The sequence below is a fragment of the Oncorhynchus masou genome, chromosome 30 (assembly GCF_036934945.1).
Source record: "Oncorhynchus masou masou isolate Uvic2021 chromosome 30, UVic_Omas_1.1, whole genome shotgun sequence".
NCBI classification, from domain to species: domain Eukaryota; kingdom Metazoa; phylum Chordata; class Actinopteri; order Salmoniformes; family Salmonidae; genus Oncorhynchus; species Oncorhynchus masou.
In genome coordinates this window covers 14,154,148-14,173,457 of record NC_088241.1, presented here as the reverse complement: position 1 = coordinate 14,173,457, position 19,310 = coordinate 14,154,148, and the positions used below count along the sequence as shown (strand labels likewise).

At 43.4% G+C, this 19,310-nt stretch overlaps 1 protein-coding gene across 2 annotated transcripts in view; it reads left to right on the top strand.

The window, feature by feature from the left end:
- Window positions 1-19,310, top strand: part of zfpm2a (zinc finger protein, FOG family member 2a) — a 153,480-nt gene that overhangs the window by 65,411 nt on the left and 68,759 nt on the right. For both annotated transcript variants that reach the window (XM_064948072.1, XM_064948070.1), the window contains one exon: window positions 13,063-13,187. In XM_064948072.1, the coding sequence (XP_064804144.1) occupies window positions 13,063-13,187 (125 nt within the window). The remainder of the gene's footprint in view (window positions 1-13,062; window positions 13,188-19,310) is intronic.

Below are 19,310 nucleotides of genomic sequence, written 5' to 3'. Positions count from 1 at the left end.
ACAGACAGACAGTAGGTGCATGGCTCTTTGATGCCGCCCGTAGTGGGCTTGGTGGATTTTGTTTCACTCGTCACATGTATCCTTTCTGGCGGTGATGAGCGGTGGGCTTGGCTGCTATACCCAGTCTGCACTGAGAGAGACAGGGAGTTGGCCTCATCAGCGGGTAGTTGCTCTCTAAAACCGCCACCTTGACCTTCCCAGCCCAAGTCTTAGGTTTATCCTCTTTATCACACTATCTCCAGGCATTTAAAAATACTCCTGAAACTGGATGATTTAACCCGCTTTTACGCTGTTCACATCAAAACTGGATGGAGAAAAAGCTTAATCCATCTTATCTGTTGACTGTCAAACTGCTCCGGCTAAAACCTACTCACAAAAGACAACTAGGTCACCCAGGAAAAACAGAATTCCTGTTTACGGAAAGTTTGAAATCTGGTAATTGACTTGGGGAAGAGGTTTCAGGAGCTCTTTGAAATACTCCAGTCTGTAAATGAAGTGTTAAATTCTAACCCATAGTTAACAGTTACTATGGTAAATATGTTTGCTACTATAGCCTTGTTTGCTTGATTTATTTTCAGAAATGTATTTCCCCCTCTTAGAGGTGACTGTATATACAGTATATATTGTTTGTTTTTTAATGAAAGCAAGTGTTCTAAACTTCAATAGTTTTGTTCATAATCCAATCGGTCATACCGGTATGTGAATGCTTTACTTATAAACATATAGAATCAAATAGAAACGATTATTCAGACCATCTGACAGGCAAAATAAGAGTGATATCCTTCTGATGCTCCTCAACATGTAAAACAATCCAATCAACAACAAAAAAATGTGGCATCTTCTAGATGTTGTTTGAGATACCTGTGTGAGGAGACTTTCATCCTTTTAAGTTTTCCTGTCTTGTTTTACCAGCTATCAATAGACAGTGTGGCACTTGTATAAGATGCATGTGTTGGAGATTGTTGTCTGTATGCTTACTGCTAACTTCACCAGGCTTTTGATCGAACTGAGGACTTGACAACTGGCATATTCCTATAGTTCAATGATAGAATACCCCCTCAGTGTTTACGTCAATTATATACATCAGAGACAAGTTCTCGGTAAATGTTAGATGTATTTCCTGTTCGTGTTACAGCTCTATGATTTCTCTCTTGAGATGAAATGGGATCTAAACAGCAACAATATATTATATTCTCAACCTGCCAGAATCAATAGAAAGTTTTCTACCTTTTTGATCAACTTCTTTTTATGAAACTATACTCTGCATACATTGTGCATGTAAGTAATAGAATCACCCCGGTCCACTCTGCTTTGTGTCAGGGCTAAAATCACAGACAGTATCTATATCTTTGGCTAAAATGTGCTAATCTCTATGGCCTGTTTAACTTTTCCTACAACAAACCCTTGCCTGTCTTGTGGGCCTCAAAACAAATCTGACCTATAGGAGTGTCCTCAAAACAAATCTGACCTATAGGAGTGTCCTCAAAACAAATCTGACCTATAGGAGTGTCCTCAAAACAAATCTGACCTATAGGAGTGTCCTCAAAACAAATCTGACCTATAGGAGTGTCCTCAAAACAAATCTGACCTATAGGAGTGTCCTCAAAACAAATCTGACCTATAGGAGTGTCCTCAAAACAAATCTGACCTATAGGAGTGTCCTCAAAACAAATCTGACCTATAGGAGTGTCCTCAAAACAAATCTGACCTATAGGAGTGTCCTCAAAACAAATCTGACCTATAGGAGTGTCCTCAAAACAAATCTGACCTATAGGAGTGTCCTCAAAACAAGGCTGATCGATCCAACTCACTTTCGAACGTTGCTATGGGGACAGCCAAACAACGGAAGTGATGGATTCGACTTCCGCTTCATTTCCCTACTGCAGTGCGCCAGCAGCAAACTTGCCGGAGTAAATTATTTTGAAAAGTACATTTATAGGGTAAATAAGTGTATGTGTAATTTAATATTTATTTAATTCAAGTTCGCTAGACCTACTATTAGGATAGTTTTGTTGTGATAATAACGTTAGTTGTGTTGTGCCAGAGTTAAGGCCACCAATCCAATAACTATAATAATAAACTATAGGCTACATAACTAGAAAACGTTGGTGAGCATTCACACTAGAGGAAAGTTTATAGTTGATCGTTCTTCAGTCCTACGCCTGTCAATCAACTGATCAATACATTCTACTGCATGCAGACTATTACTAAGGTGTTAACACAAGACCATTCAGGAGGTCTCTAACGCAGAGATACTGATTTAGACCATTCAGGAGGTCTCTTAACGCAGAGATACTGATTTAGACCATTCAGGAGGTCTCAACGCAGAGATACTGATTTAGACCATTCAGGTCTCAACGCAGAGATACTGATTTAGACCATTCAGGAGGTCTCAACGCAGAGATACTGATTTAGACCATTCAGGAGGTCTCTTAATGCAGAGATACTGATTTACCATTCAGGACCATTCAGAGATACTGATTTAGACTCAGGAGGTCTCAACGCAGAGATACTGATTTAGACCATTCAGGAGGTCTCTTAACGCAGAGATACTGATTTAGACCATTCAGGAGGTCTCAACGCAGAGATACTGATTTAGACCATTCAGGAGGTCTCTTAACGCAGAGATACTGATTTAGACCATTCAGGAGGTCTCTTAACGCAGAGATACTGATTTAGACCATTCAGGAGGTCTCTTAACGCAGAGATACTAATTTAGACCATTCAGTGCTTCCAGGGTGTGTTCATTGCCATAGTGACAACTGCAAATAATACTTCAATGTACATGTAATCCTAATGAAAAATAATACAGTAACTTGTGTTCTAAATGTATCAATTCAACAACATTCGCTGTTTACCCTGCACATCTTTTACAGCATGTCATTGCCTCGTTGCTCATGTGGTTTGTAAGTGATTTCAATTTTTCTAATGGTTGTCAATTCGTTTGTGTCTTCTTTTTCACTGTGCTCATCTCTGTCTGTCCTGTGCAACTATTTGCAATGCATCAGTGCAACAATGTTGTCACAACCGGCCAAAAGTGATCACACCGATGTACATTCTTTCCTCAACTTTCCCGACATGCATTTTCTAAGCTGTAGGCCTGTTTTACATTCAGCAAGTCGTAAGGGCAATCCTGCTTCTTTCCCTGAATGGGCTATAAGGCCTAGTATAAAACATGATCAAAATAAATATCCTATAGATTTTGTAGCCTATAGCTTTTCCTGGGATTTCACGAGAAGAGGAGAGTCTTGCGTCCATAGCCTATAGCCTATTGCGCACAGGAACAGCTGGGAGAGAGAGGCTAGTGATGTATAGCTGAAGTAAGATGCTAAATATTAGCTAGAGATTAGGCCATTCAGGATAAATTGTAGGGCTATAGGCTAAATATTTACTTGTCAAAGTGAAAGAAAAACAAGTTAACAGATTGTGAAATGGCAGATCAGTAGTGCATTCCTCCAGGCTGCGCTCTGTGGTTCCAGGGCACTTAAAGCTCCACTATTGATTAGGCCTCGGCCTACATTTTTAGACCAAATTATTATACCTGGGCTACAACAACACAATGCAATGAGGAAAGTATTACTGTTATCAGGTGAATACACAAGTATTGTCGATAGGGTGTAAACTGTAATGGAGCCTAATTTGTGGCATCCCTAGCCGCATCCTCAGAGCATGTGCAGACCAGCTGGCTGGTGTGTTTACAGACATATTTAATCTCTCCCTATCCCAGTCTGTTGCCCCTACATACTTCAAGATGGCTACCATTGTTCCTGTACCCAAGAAGGCAAAGATAACTGAACTAAATGACTACCGCCCCGTAGCACTCATTTCTGTCATCATGAAGTGCTTTGAGAGGCTAGTCAATGATCATATCACCGCCACCTTACTGGCCACCCTAGACGCACTTCAGTTTGCATACCGCCCCAGTAGATCCACAGATGACGCAATCGCCATCACACTGCACACTGCCCTATCCCATCTGGACAAAAATAATACCTATGTAAGAATGCTGTTCATTGACTACAGCTCAGCATTCAACACCATAGTACCCTCCAAGCTCATCATCAAGCTGGAGGCCCTGGGTCTCAACCCCCTCCCTGTGTCCTGGACTTTCTGATGGGCCGCCCCCAGGTGGTGGAGTTAGGAAACAACATCTCCACTTCGCTGACCCTCAACACTGGGACCCCACATGGGTGTGTGCTCAGCCCTCTCCTGTACTCCTTCTTCACCCACGACTGCGTGGCCATGCACGTCTCCAACTCAATCATCAAGTTTGCAGACGACACAACAGTAGTGGGCTTGATCACCAACAACGACGAGACAGCCTACAGGGAGGAGGTGAGGGCACTAGGAGTGTGGTGTCAGGAAAACAACCTCTCACTCAACGTCAACAAAACAAAGGAGATGATCGTGAACTTCAGGAAACAGCAGAGGGAGCACCCCCCTATCCACATGGAAGGTACAGAGAAGGTGGAAAGTTTTAAGTCCCTGGGTGTACACATCACAGACAAACTGAAATGGTAAACCCACACTGACAATGTGGTGAAGAAGGTGCAACAGCGCCTCTTCAACCTCAGGAGGCTGAAGAAATGTGGACTGTCACCCAAAACCCTGACAAACTTTTACAGATGCAGAATCGAGAGCATCCTGTCGGGCTGTATCACAGCCTGGTATGGCAACTGCACAGCCCTCAACCGCAAGGCTCTCCAGAGGCTGGTGCGGTCTGCACAACTCATCACCGGGGGCAAACTACCTGCCCTCCATGACACCTACAGCGCTCAATGTCACAGGAAGGCCAAAAGGATCATTAAGGACAACAACCAACCAAGCCACTGCCTGTTCACCCCCAATATCATCCAGAAGGTGAGATTAGTACAGGTGCATCAAAGCTGGGACCTAGAGATTGAAAAGCAGCTTCTATCTCAAGGCCATCAGACTGTTAAATATCCATCACTAACTCAGTGAGGCTGCTGCCTACAATGACACCCAATCACTGGAAACTTTAATAAAGATCACTAGTCACTATAAACAATTCCTCTCTAAATAATGCCACTTTAATAATGTTTCATATCTTACATTACTCATATCACATGTATATACTGTATATTATATATTGCACCTTGCCTATGCCGCTTGGCCATTGCTCATCCACATACTTATATGTACATATTCTCATTCATCCCTTTAGATTTGTCTGTATTAGGTAGTTGTTGGGGAATTGTTAGATTACTTGTTAGATTTGTGTGTATTAGGTAGTTGTTGGGGAATTGTTAGATTACTTGTTAGATGTGTATTAGTGTGTATTAGGTAGTTGTTGGGGTGTGTAATTAGTTAGATTACTTGTTAGATATTACTGCACTGTTGGAACTAGAAGCACAAGCATTTCGCATTTAACGTCTACTAACCTTGTGTATGTGACCAATAACATCTGCTAACCTTGTGTAACGCTAACCATGTGTACCAATAACCTTGTGTATGTGACCAATAACATCTGCTACCCATGTGTATGTGACTAATAGCATCTTGACCATGTATGTGACCAATAACATCTGCTAACCATGTGTATGTGACCAATCTAAACCATGTGTATGTGACTAACATCTGCTAACCATGTGTATGTGACCAATAACATCTGACCATGTGTATGTGACCCATGTAACCATGTGTATGTGACCAATAGCATCTGCTAACCATGTGTATGTGACCAATAGCAACCATCCAATAACATCTGCTGACCATGTGTATGTGACCAATAGCATCTGCTAACCATGTGTATGTGACCAATAACATCTGCTGACCATGTGTATGTGACCAATAACATCTGCTGACCATGTGTATAAATAACATCTGCTAACCATGTGTATGTGACCAATAACATCTGCTAACCATGTGTATGTGACCAATAACATCTGCTAACCATGTGTATGTGACCAATAACATCTGCTGACCATGTGTATGTGACCAATAACATCTGCTGAGCATGTGTATGTGACCAATAACATTTGATTTGATTTTGATATGAATAACCGCTCCAACCTCCTGTTTTGTTTCCTGCAGAAATAACAGCACAGGCCTACAGACTAGGCCTGATTATGCAACCATGTTGATCAGTTTGGGTCTATTCCCTACAGTTTAGAAAGCCCAGAATGATACATGATCAGGCCACTCGTATGGTGTAGGCCTATTTTGTCAGGATGTAGCCCGGTGTTAAGAAAGGCCTACTATAGGAATATATAGGTGTATCCTTTCCAACTCCCCGCCCGTTAAAGAAAATAAGCCAATGTGTTCAACAAGCTTTTGTAGTCTGGCTTTTCCTGGGGCTCCAGAAGATTTAAAAGGAGTAGCCGTGACAGCGGAGAGGCAAGGTGTGTACTTGCGGAACAGAACAATGAAGACAGACAGCCTTGAGATGTAGCCTATAGCCTAAGTTAGAAGCCTATGAAGAATGTTATGATTGTTTTCAAGTGAGTGCAAAACTCGAGTCTAGTCTGTAAACGGCAGTGAATAGCCTGTCATTTGAATAACCGCTCAAAAGCCTTGCATTTTGAATGCATATTGATTTCGAAATAACTGCATCTAGCCTGCCATGTTGTTGTCATGCTGTGTTGCTACAATGCTGTGTTGTCATGTGTTGCTGCCATGCATGCTGTTGTCTCAGGTCTCTCTTCATGTGGTGTTGTGGTGTCTCTCTTGTGGTGATGTGTGTTTTGTCCTGTATTAATAGATATGTTTTTATCCCACATCCCCACAGGAGGCCTTTTTCCTTTTGGAAAATTGGTACATTTGTAAATAAGAATTTATTCTTAACTGACTTTCATAGTTAAATGAAGGTTAAATAAAAAAATAGCTATACAACAATTTGGATTGGACAACAATTTGGAACAGTTTTCTCAGCAGTACAGCCTACAAGGTCCAGGAACATTAGCAGGACAGTAGTATGGTGTATAAGACTGACCTATAGGAGTGTCCTCAAAACAAGACTGACCTATAGGAGTGTCCTCAAAACAAGGCTGACCTATAGGAGTGTCCTCAAAACAAGACTGACCTATAGGAGTGTCCTCAAAACAAGACTGACCTATAGGAGTGTCCTCAAAACAAGGCTGACCTATAGGTGTCCTCAAAACAAGTGTCCTCAAAACAAGACTGACCTATAGGAGTGTCCTCAAAACAAGACTGACCTATAGGAGTGTCCTCAAAACAAGACTGACCTATAGGAGTGTCCTCAAAACAAGACTGACCTATAGGAGTGTCCTCAAAACAAGACTGACCTCCTCAAAACAAGACTGACCTATAGGAGTGTCCTCAAAACAAGGCTGACCTATAGGAGTGTCCTCAAAACAAGGATGACCTATAGGAGTGTCCTCAAAACAAGACTGACCTATAGGAGTGTCCTCAAAACAAGATCTGACCTATAGGAGTGTCCTCAAAACAAGGCTGACCTATAGGAGTGTCCTCAAAACAAGACTGACCTATAGGAGTGTCCTCAAAACAAGGCTGACCTATAGGAGTGTCCTCAAAACAAGACTGACCTATAGGAGTGTCCTCAAAACAAGGATGACCTATAGGAGTGTCCTCAAAACAAGGCTGACCTATAGGAGTGTCCTCAAAACAAGGCTGACCTATAGGAGTGTCCTCAAAACAAGGCTGACCTATAGGAGTGTCCTCAAAACAAGACTGACCTATAGGAGTGTCCTCAAAACAAGGATGACCTATAGGAGTGTCCTCAAAACAAGGCTGACCTATAGGAGTGTCCTCAAAACAAGGCTGACCTATAGGAGTGTCCTCAAAACAAGGCTGACCTATAGGAGTGTCCTCAAAACAAGGCTGACCTATAGGAGTGTCCTCAAAACAAGACTGACCTATAGGGGCCAACCCTTTCCAAGCACCCCTTCCTCTTAGCCTAGCACATGCGGTTGTCTAGGAAACTTGCTATCCCAAAATGGAGTGTCCTCAAAACAAGACTGACCTATAGGGCTGCTCAAAAAGTAGGGTGTGAGCCAGACAAGCAGGGGGTTGCTATCTGGGTTTCTCCTCCCTCCCGCTGCTCAAAAGTAGGGTGTGAGCCAGACAAGCAGGGGGTTCTCGTCTGGGAGGGAGGAGGAGGAGGAGGAGGAGGAGGAGGAGGAGGAGGGAGAGGTCCATCTGTGTTTTAAAACAAGTGTCTTGCCCAGAGATAATAGTGCTGCTCTGGGTTATAAATGATGCATTTTGTTCTCTTGGACCTGATAATGGAGGTTTAAGGGAAGGGGGGGAAAGTTCATCGCTCTCTTATCAAGGCGCGCTGGCATTTCTCCTTCAGCTGTAGCATGTCATATCACATCTCTGCTCCTTTAGAGATGTAGCACCTTTTGTGGAGAGATACTGTACGTTCCATTTCACCCTCTATATGCTCCATGTGGTATATTCATTTGTATCCCATTTGGCACTTCTATAACCTGTTCCGTCAATAGCGATGGTTGTGATAGCTGCGTCTCTGAACTGACAGACATGGGGTTATTATTGAACGTTGTCACTACAGTCTCTTACTCTACTGTACACCTCTCTACATAGATTCACATGGTTTCAATTGTTACCATTTTATGATATCCAGTGAATATCCAGTGAATTGTTGTTTTTAAGCAAAAAAATATTACATTGGATTGTATTTTGTTTCCAATTGTTACATTCAAGGGATAGTAGGAAAGTGGTTTTATTATTTGAAATAATATTTAACCGTGGAAATAAGATTTATTTATGTATAAATACATAGAATGTGTATTGGCGACCAAGGTAAGGCTTAGTTTTAAGATGGTCACTGAAATAATATTAATGTTTTAAATGGCTACAGTCAAACCACTGTTCATCTGCAGCCACCTAACACTGTCATTTGTCATTTATGACCCTCACTGTAGAGAAATGATATTAAGTTAAATCCAAATTGGATGAAGTTCCACACCAGGAGATGTGAAGTACATTATTATATGGAGGAAAATTTGAATACAAAGTCTATCCATCATCATCCACTAGGAATCCACCATAGTGTTCAAACATTTATACATTGAGATTTTGTGGTAACATTTCTGTGGTAACATTCTGAGTCCCTTGAATGCCATATAGAAAGGGATACTATGGTTGAGTGATTGTTTACTACTGAACCTACTGCACCCACCATTCAGAACATACTTCACTGGCTCACATGGATTGAACTACGGTGTTACTGTATGTGGACTGTACCTATATAGATACCACTTGAATGGAGGTGAGGGCAAATGTTCTTCATTTTAAATAACAGGTCATGTTATTGGAGATCTAATAGTGGATTTATAAAAGAGGTGATGGGTTCAGGTTTGGGGTGTCTTTCTCTCGCTCTCCCTCTCTCCCACCCCTCCACCATCTATTCTTTAAATCACACCAAGATGGCACCCTGCCACTGAGACACTGCTCATTAGCATTCCGAGCTATGCCAGTGAAGAGAGACGCAGAGAGAGACGATGAGGTTCCCTATTCCTCTTTCTCTCTGTCCCTCTGTCTGCCATAACAGCAAAACAAACAGATGCCAGCGTGGAGCATCTTGGGTGCTATCTGAGGAGGATCTCTCCACACACAAAGGGACATTCATTGGGCTGCCAAGTATCAGTGGAGACCAGAGAGAGCAGGAACAGACCCCAGAGTCTAGCGACAGATGATGATCTTATCGAAGGGGGAGGGGGTGAGGGGGGGGGGGGGACTCTTTAGTCACATCATCAGTTGCCTCTTGCCCAGAACTGTGGCATTTCACTGTTGGGTGTTGAGCGACGTTGAGGGGGACAGAGCGGGGTAGGGTTTGTCAAAGCCCCCTGTACTGGAGCTCACTGAAGGCCACTCTTTCTTCAGGCCTTGTCTTTGATTTGTGAGAAAGGGTTCAATACTGTGAGTGTTTATTTTTTACTTTGTCATTAATATTTATTAAGGTAATAAGCAGAGTGAGAAGGTGAGAGTTTTGGCACTTGAGTTGTAGTCTTTTAAAATAGTCTCAGTACCTCAGAGAGGAAACGTTTGACAAAGAGTGTTCATTTTGGCTGGGCTAAAGATTTTCCAAAGGAGGCTTCTTCGCTCTGACCATCCAAAATAACATAGATATCAGGGAGTATAGACTGTCCACAGACCCCATTTAGATAAAACCAGTTGTCTGTTATCATAATGCATATCTATATATTCTTTATCTATAGATAGTGGACTCCTAAATGCTGGTGGCAAATGGAGAGATAAAGTATGAAGGCTTATTATTTTTCAGCTGGTGTTTTTGTTGAGGTCGGAGGATTGTATCTGCAACAGATGTGACACACCAGCTGGAAGCCAAGGTCCTCAGGCAACATTTGGTACGGGACACAAACAACTGGCACACAGACACTGTATGAGGACCTCGAACCTCCAATTGAATTGTACCCCCCTCTCCCTTCTCTCTCACACACCTACTACTCCCATCCCCCCATCTCGTACCAACCAGAGAGAGGGGAGGGGGAGAGAGAGACAGAGGGGGAGAGAGAGACAGAGAAAGAGAGAGAGACTACCCGCCCGCTGGGGATGGCTGTAGCTAGCGGTCGTTGTGTCAACAGGGCTAAACAGGAACTAGCATCCAAGTGGTTAAGGGCCTCGCTCTTATCAGAGGACAGACAGAATGCATCAAGCGGTGGCTGCATGCGCTCCTTCTCCCTTGCATCGCACTGAGGGAGCCTGCTGCCTCTGATGGTGGCCAGCTGTGCTCCAATGTTTAATCATTTCTCTCTTAATGAGCTTAGCCACCTTCCACCACACCGTCAGTAACGCAGTGGGCAACAGACAGAGAGGAGGAGGAGGAGAGAGATAATCATCCCAGTTAATTCTTCCACAAAATAAAGTTTAGTAGCCTGTCTGGACATACAGTAGGCAGTGGTGTCATTGGTATCATACAGAAAGGAACGTTTAGAGTATTGAGATGAGAATATTACTCTGTTTGATTCTAGTTTTGGCATATATGTGTACATTTTTCCAACGTCAAGTAATTGTTCAGGCTGTAATGTTCTTGAAATGCAGGTGTATTTTATAACAGAGGGTGTAGCTGATGGCATCAAAAGAGACTGAAGTATTTCTGAAAAGGACTCTTCCTGACTCCAGGGTGTGATTTGACCCAGGTGTGTGTGATCTTTAGGAAACAACAACAACGTAGCCTATTGTTAGCGTAGCCACCCGTCACCCAATGTTGTTTATGCATGAGAAGGAGCACATTAGATGAAAGCATTTCCATACAAACAGACTGACACAATAGCGTGTCACAGATACAAGGCTGATATTTACAGTATAGACCTCGTCTGAATAGGTCATTATATCACAGGAGTGTTATTATAAAGTTCAGTGATCATTTCACTTCACTCAACATGCATGGAAGACATGCCCAGAATACTGATTAGCAACAACATCAGTGCACATCTAGGTTCAAATAAGTGTTGCAAACTAAATGTATGGTTCATACATGTGTGGTAACTACAGTAAGAACGTATCAACTATGAGAAATACATGAATACCTTCTGGGTCTGTTTAGATTGTGCCATACTGTATATTACATTCACTTTACAGTAACATAGGCGGGAAGATTATGTGAAAATGTGCCTCAATAAAAGGGTGATAAGTTAGAGTGCTGAAGACAATCATAACACTTGGGTTCAGTCAGAGGGAGAGTAGACGTTCACAGGAAGATAGAGCAGATAGTGCTTGAGGGGGTTGAGGGTCTAAATCCTCCAACCAGGGCACTCAGAGGTTGTCAAGGCGACCAGGCGGAAATGTGCACTTGAGAGGCCTGCATGACTTTCCTCTCCCCTAGAAACCCAGCGGTGACCACGCTACGGCCCCAATTATCATAACTATTTGATTAATCACTGTCCCAAAAAAGTACACTGAATCTAAGAGATAAGATAGCGGGGGTGTTTTAGCTAGCTGCGCTAACAGTGCTATCCTGTTACACAGTTCATTAAGTGTAGCTGTGCACAGCACTAACAAGGGGCCTCGCTTCTTCCTGGATCAATCCGCTGCCTCTCTCGCTGCCTGCCAGTCACTGAGCCTGGCCCTGCGATGTCTCACAGAGATTATCTCTCGAGAAGACACCTTTCAGGCAGGGTTACCGGCCTGTTGTTTTGATTTATTTTGATTTGAAACCCTCCAACTGATGATGATGATGGATTCACTCCTGATTATTTTGGCTTTATAAGCAGACGGCTTAACCTGCACTGTTTACTGTTTTATGAACATGAGGGACTGTAGATGTATATGCATGAGGGAAAGAAATAGTAATCTGTCAATGTGCCCTTGAGCAAGGCACTTAACCTTCATTTGCTCCAGGAGTGCCATACTACTATGGCTGACCCTGTAAAACAACACATTCCGCTGCACCTATCTTGTGCATGTAACAATAAAACATATATTTTTTTTATGGATAATGGTAAACAAATAAATCCAAATACCAGGACACTTCACAAGATGGCCACAGTATCCCAGAAAAAGAAAGAGGAGCACTTTTGCAATGATCTTTGAGGTTTACTTAAGGACAAATGATATTAATGACTGTGTTTTCTAGGGAACTGGAGGATTTGTCTGACTGTTTTGAGATTCTTGGTGTTTTATGATATGATGAGCGTTTCGATGCTTGGTGTTTTCTAGGAGAGCTGGAGGATTTGGCTGACTGTTTTGAGATTCTTGGTGTTTTATGATATGGTGAGCGTTTCGATGCTTGGTGTTTTCTAGAGAGCTGGAGGATTTGGCTGACTGTTTTGAGATTCTTGGTGTTTTATGATATGATGAGCGTTTCAATGCTTGGTGTTTTCTAGGGAACTGGAGGATTTGTCTGACTGTTTTGAGATTCTTGGTGTTTTATGATATGATGAGCGTTTCGATGCTTGGTGTTTTCTAGGGAACTGGAGGATTTGTCTGACTGTTTTGAGATTCTTGGTGTTTTATGATATGGTGAGCGTTTCGATGCTTGGTATTTTCTAGGAGAGTTGGAGGATTTGTCTGACTGTTTTGAGATTCTTGGTGTTTTATGATATGGTGAGCGTTTCGATGCTTGGTGTTTTCTAGGAGAGCTGGATGCGTTCCACAAGGATGGGGAGCGTCGGATCCACAGCCGCCAGCAGCTCCCTGTGGGAACCACGTGGGGACCTTTCAACGGGAAGATCGAGATGAACATCGATGGCAGCGGCATGGTAGGTCATGCTTTTAATGTCTGTCTCTTTCTTTCACTTATTCTGTCAGAGTCACATTGTTACTGGGGCTGCTCTGGGAGCATGAAAAAACAGAGAATAGCACCAAATTATCTGTCACCCTTTTTCTCAAGACTTTGGTCCATAACCTAACCTTCACTTTGCTAAAAATGTAAAAAAGTTTGTGTTTTTAGTTCACCAGTCATCTGTCGTTCTTAGAGGCCTTGCCCGCCAGCCTACTAGCAAGTTCCTTCCACCAATACAATACAGTGAGAGTGAGTGGGTAAAGCCTAGTCAACTGGAAGGAGGAGGCAACCAATTCCCATGACAGTCGGACCCATAGAGTTGACTGTTCAGGGATCAAATTTCCCCTCACAAAAGGCTTTGATGTGCATTCATTTCAACCATTTAATCTGCATCTTTTACGACTAAACACTTTCATTGGTATTTTTCTTTAGTTAAGTCCAGACCCTCGATTCAATGAACTAACAATCCATTATATTTGATGTTGGTATTCTCACCCCAGCTTTACATCAATCGGCTGGCCCCTCTTGTCTTAAGACATCCCAGTGAAGTTCCTCTTTAACGTCTGGAAATATGTTGACCTGGTGCTCTGGTGAAACGACGAGTCCTCCAGGGTTTTGATATTTCATTTTCATTTGGATTAATTAAGAAAATTCTTATTAAAAATTGTAACCAATCTCACATTCATCCTGTTAAGAAACATAAGGAAAAGTCCACAAGGATTTTAGACTCAGAGGTCCTGCCCGTTCTCGTGGATTTCTTTAACGCTATAACTTTATTAAATCATTCTCTGAGCTGTTTCTGACTGTTTTCTAAGCTCCCCTCACCATTCTAAAGTCATCAATGGCTTTAAATATTTCATCTAACCATGAAATATGGACTCTTTGCGGGTCCAGGCCTGTTATCCTCAAGCAAAGAGTGATTCTAAGGATGAACACCTCAAGCCACTACTGTGCATGACATGCAAATATAGTTCTCTTCCATTTTTGCATGAATTTACATGAAAGGTGGGTAGCCAATGTGACAGTCTATTGCCCTCAGAGTGAACAACTCGTGTCAAATGCATCCTCATATGGTTGAGATGCAGTTATCAGAGTATGTGTACTAAAGGTTTCCTACATTTGTATACTTCCTAAAAATGAAGTTAAGATATAGGAACGCTGCGTGCTGAACTAACTACATTTTAAACTGCTCACATTCTAAGAGACTGAGCTGTTGGACAATATTGTAATGTTGTAGATTGTTAGTTACAGCCCTCTGCCTTCGCCTGAATCCTTCCCTGAGATCCTCCTATCTTCAGGAGTCTAACTGAGCCAGGTGCTAGGCTTCACCTGTAATGGCTTGTGGAGGGGTTACAAAGAATATAACATCTTCTCTCAATTAAAGGGAGAGGAAGAGCTCTCTGGCATATTGCCTTTAAGGATCTCTCCTTTCTGTGTCTATTCTCATGGGTACATATGCTATGCTTCACTGCTTGCCCTCCTCTCTTCTCTCTTCTCTTAGTCTCAGTCATCTCTCAAATGAGCTGCTGGCTGTTAGCAACTTCACACAATACATCATTAAAGCCTAGCTGAACTCGAGTAACGTATTTTGGTTTTATTGAGCTGCCTGTTTTACTGTGATACGAACATACATCATATTCACCAAACCTATAGATAAACAAGAAAGCTGGCAATAAATTCTCTGCTATTTCCATCAGGGACTCATCTTGCACTGCACGGCTTAATTTACCAACCACCTGGTCATTAAGCAGTTTTGCTTGTATATATACAGTAGTAGTGTAAAAAACCCATTGGCAACTTCCACAGAAAGGCATTTTAGCTCTTGTTTTCTACTGAGGGAGGAAAGGGACTTAGTTGTATTCTGCGTCTTAACGATATACTGCCATTTAAAGACAGAAACCAGCTCTAATGTCTCACCCAACTAGAGAAAGCCTTACGAGGTGAAATAAAATAGGGACTAAGAGAAAAGAGCAATGTGAGGGAGAAAGAAAAGAGAAAGCTGGGTAGTTTTGATGCATGTCAGACCAGCCTCGTGTTCCTTTACAGGGTCAGGAAGGCAGTATAAAGCATTTGAAGGCAGAAATAAACCCTGATTGTTTCATGGGTCTCTACTTCATTCACCCAAGAGGGGCTCTCAGTCATTCTCATGAAGTATGACCTCTAGGGACTATTAAATCTCTTCTCTCTGTGTTAGATTGTGAAACCACAGAGGTGAATGAGTTACCCAATGGCATGGCAGCTCTAAGGCATTAACGTCACCTGTCTTTCTCTCTCACACTTTGAAATCCAAGCTGGAAACACGTGACCTTCTTGTGTGATATTGATATGCCCTCGATGGAATCGAAAGGGGTCTTTCAGACACGGCACTCGCAGACTTCTGTATCTAGTCTTCCATGATGGTAGCATACATTCAAACTTAGCTAATACTGTAAGCCATGCGGTCTCACCACTTGAAAAAGTCCCAAGATGCAGAGATTCATTGTGATTATTCCATAAAGCTTGCACTTGTGGTGCTGCCTGTCTTAGTAGTAGCAGAGATTGTCAGGGCTGGTAGGTGTGTCATGTGAGTCTGATGATTACACCAATGAGGAGCGTAGTGTTCAGGAGTCAGAGGGGACGAGTGGTAACTGCATGCAAACTGTGTTAGCTAGCTGAGCTAAAGCCTAGGATTCAAGATGGAGGAGCTAATGCGATTCTTCATGTCTCAGGCAGGGTTTCTCATCACCAGTGGTGTCGTGGAGGATAAACACAGTTTATGCACCTTTTTTAACATTTTGGGAAAAGTGTTTACCCATTTATTGCAAGAAAATTCTTTGGTTACTGGTGTTACTTTATTCACGAGTAACGGCGGTCAGAGTTGACTTTTTTTTGGGGGGGGGGTTGAACAAAGCTAGATCAGCTTTAATATTGAGGATCAATTTACGGTTCTATAAATGTAATTGTGTGCATCATTTCTAATCCCCATGTTGTTTTTGTTTTACACTACCACCCCTCCCCTGATTGGAGTAAACTAACTAGGGCCGGGACGATATCAGTATCACAAGAGTTTTTTCCATGGCAAAAATGTAAACACAAAGCAGACCTAACTCCTGCTGTGTGAAATGTTATGTGTTATAGCTGAAAATAAATCAATGTGACTCTGGATGACAGCATAATGGGGTGGCAGGTAGCCTAGTGTTTAGAGCGTTGGACTGGTAACAGAAAGGTTGCTAGATCAAATCCCTGAGCGAACAAGGTACAAATCTGTTGTTCTGCCCCTGAACAGGCAGTTAACCCACTGTTCCTAGGCCGTCATTGAAAATAAGAATGTGTTCTTAACTGACTTGCCTCGTTAAATAAAGATTAAATAAAGGTGTAATAAAAAAAACGGCAAAATCGGCATTCAAAAATGACCGATTTCCGATTGTTATGAAAACTTGACATCGACCCTAATTAATCATCCATTCCGATTAATCGGTCGATCTCTAGTCTCTATAGGTGTACTGTGGGTCTGTTGTGACTCTCTGTCTACTGTGGGTCTCTGTGGGTCTACTGTGGGTCTACTGGGTCTTTGTGGGTCTCCTGTGGGTCTACTGTGATATCTATGGGTCTACTGTGGGTCTGCTGTGGGTCTACTGGGTCTACTGTGGGTCTACTGTGGGTCTACTGTGATCTCTATGGATCTAATGTGGGTCTGCTGTGGCTCTCTATGGGTCTACTGTGGCTCTCTAAGGGTCTACTGTGGCTCTCTATGGGTCTACAGTGGTTCTCTATCGGTCTCAATGTGTCTGCTGTGGGTCTCTGTGGCTCTCTATGGGTCTACTGTGGGTCAGCCGTGGCTATCTGGGGGTCTACTGTGATATTTATGGGCCTCTGTGGGACTGTGTGGCTCTCTATGGGTCTACTGTGGCTCTCTATGGGTCTACTGTGGGTCTGATGTGGATCTCAGAGGGTCTACTGTGGCTCTCTGTGGGTCTCCTGTCGGTCTGCTGTGGCTCTCTATGGGTCTACTGTGGGTCTGATGTGTGTCTCAGTGGGTCTTCTGTGGGTCTCTATAGGTGTACTGTGGGTCTGTATAGGTGTACTGTGGGTCTGTTGTGACTCTCTATGGGTCCACTGTGGGTTTCTATGGGTCTACTGTGGCTCTGTTGTTGGTCTCTGTGGGTCTACTGTGGCTCAATGGGTCTACTATGGGTCTACTGTAGTGCTCTATGGGTCTACTGTGGCTCTGTTGTTGGTCTCTGTGGGTCTACTATGGCTCTCTGTGGGTCTCCTGTTGGTCTACTGTGATCTCTATGGGTCTACTGTGGCTCTCTATGGGTCTACAGGGTCTCCTGTGGGTCTACTGTGGGTCTACTGTGGGTCTACTGTGATCTCTATGGATCTAATGTGGGTCTGCTGTGGCTCTCTATGGGTCTACTGTGGCTCTCTAAGGGTCTAATGTGGCTCTCTATGGGTCTACAGTGGTTCTCTATCGGTCTCAATGTGTCTGCTGTGGGTCTCTGTGGCTCTCTATGGGTCTACTGTGGGTCAGCAGTGGCTATCTGGGGGTCTACTGTGATATTTATGGGCCTCTGTGGGACTGTTGTGGCTCTCTATGGGTCTACTGTGGCTCTCTATGGGTCTGATGTGGATCTCAGAGGGTCTACTGTGGCTCTCTGTGGGTCTCCTGTCGGTCTACTGTGGCTCTCTATGGGTCTACTGTGGGTCTGATGTGTGTCTCAGTGGGTCTTCTGTGGGTCTCTATAGGTGTACTGTGGGTCTGTATAGGTGTACTGTGGGTCTGTTGTGACTCTCTATGGGTCCACTGTGGGTTTCTATGGGTCTACTGTGGCTCTGTTGTTGGTCTCTGTGGGTCTACTGTGGCTCAATGGGTCTACTATGGGTCTACTGTAGTGCTCTATGGGCCTACTGTGGCTCTGTTGTTGGTCTCTGTGGGTCTACTATGGCTCTCTGTGGGTCTCCTGTGGGTCTACTGTGATCTCTATGGGTCTACTGTGGCTCTCTATGGGTCTACAGTGGTTCTCTATCAGTCTCAGTGTGTCTGCTGTGGTTCTCTGGCTCTCTATGGGTCTACTGCGGGTCTCTATGGGTATACTGTTGATCTCATTAGGTCTACTGTGGCTCCGCTGTGGGTCTCTATGGGTCTACTGTGGCTCTCTATGGGTCTACTGTGGGTCTCTATGGGTTTACTGTGGGTCTTCTGTGGTTCTCTATGGGTCTAATGTGGGTCTCTATGGGTCTACTGTGGGTTTACTGTGGTTCTCTATGGGTCTACTGTGGGTCTCTATGGGTCTACTGTGGGTTTACTGTGGGTCTCTATGGGTCTACTGTGGCTCTCTATGGGTTTCCTATGGGTCTACTGTGGCTCTCTATGGGTTTCCTATGGGTCAACTGTGGGTCTCTATGGGTCTACTGTGGGTCTCTATGGCTAGGGAGTGATGGGCGATGCTGGGGGAGAACAGTGGTGCATTACAGTTGTCCAGCAGGACTAGCAGACAAGAGGAAAGAGAGAGAGTAAAACTTGTGGGGAAGAGCATGACAGGTAATCTAGACATCTGTAGGACAGAGACAGGGTCACATCTCCAGCCTTTATCAAAGAGGAAAGCAGATTTCACAGCTGATGGAAGGCCGTGGCAGCAGCCCCAGGCCACAGGGGTGCTGGGTTTGTTGCGAGGTACTGTAGCTATCCACACACAGCCTGCTGCTGCTACAGGGACCTGTTAACACACACACACCTCTGGTTAGACACTCCAACCAAAGTTGTTCTTCATGCTTTATCGGTGTTAGATGATCACACTAGGTCTAAATGTCCGTCCCTTTTTCCTCATGTATATATGTATATTGTCTTCAAAGAAAGAAAAATAAGTGGTACGTCAATCACGGAATACGTTGAACTGAATTCAGGTTCTCAGTGCATTGTATCAACCATAGAAATATAATGTGCTTTCATTAAAGTCATTTATCCCAGAAGGACTCAGGGACTGAAGTGTAAACAAAGTAATTGCCTTGGGTTGGAGTATTGTATAGTGTGTGAAGGGAGAGAAGAGAGAGAGAGGGAGAGGTCACATAAAGAGAGAGGAAGAGGCAGAGGGCAAAGAGAGAGTGTGTGAGAGAGAGA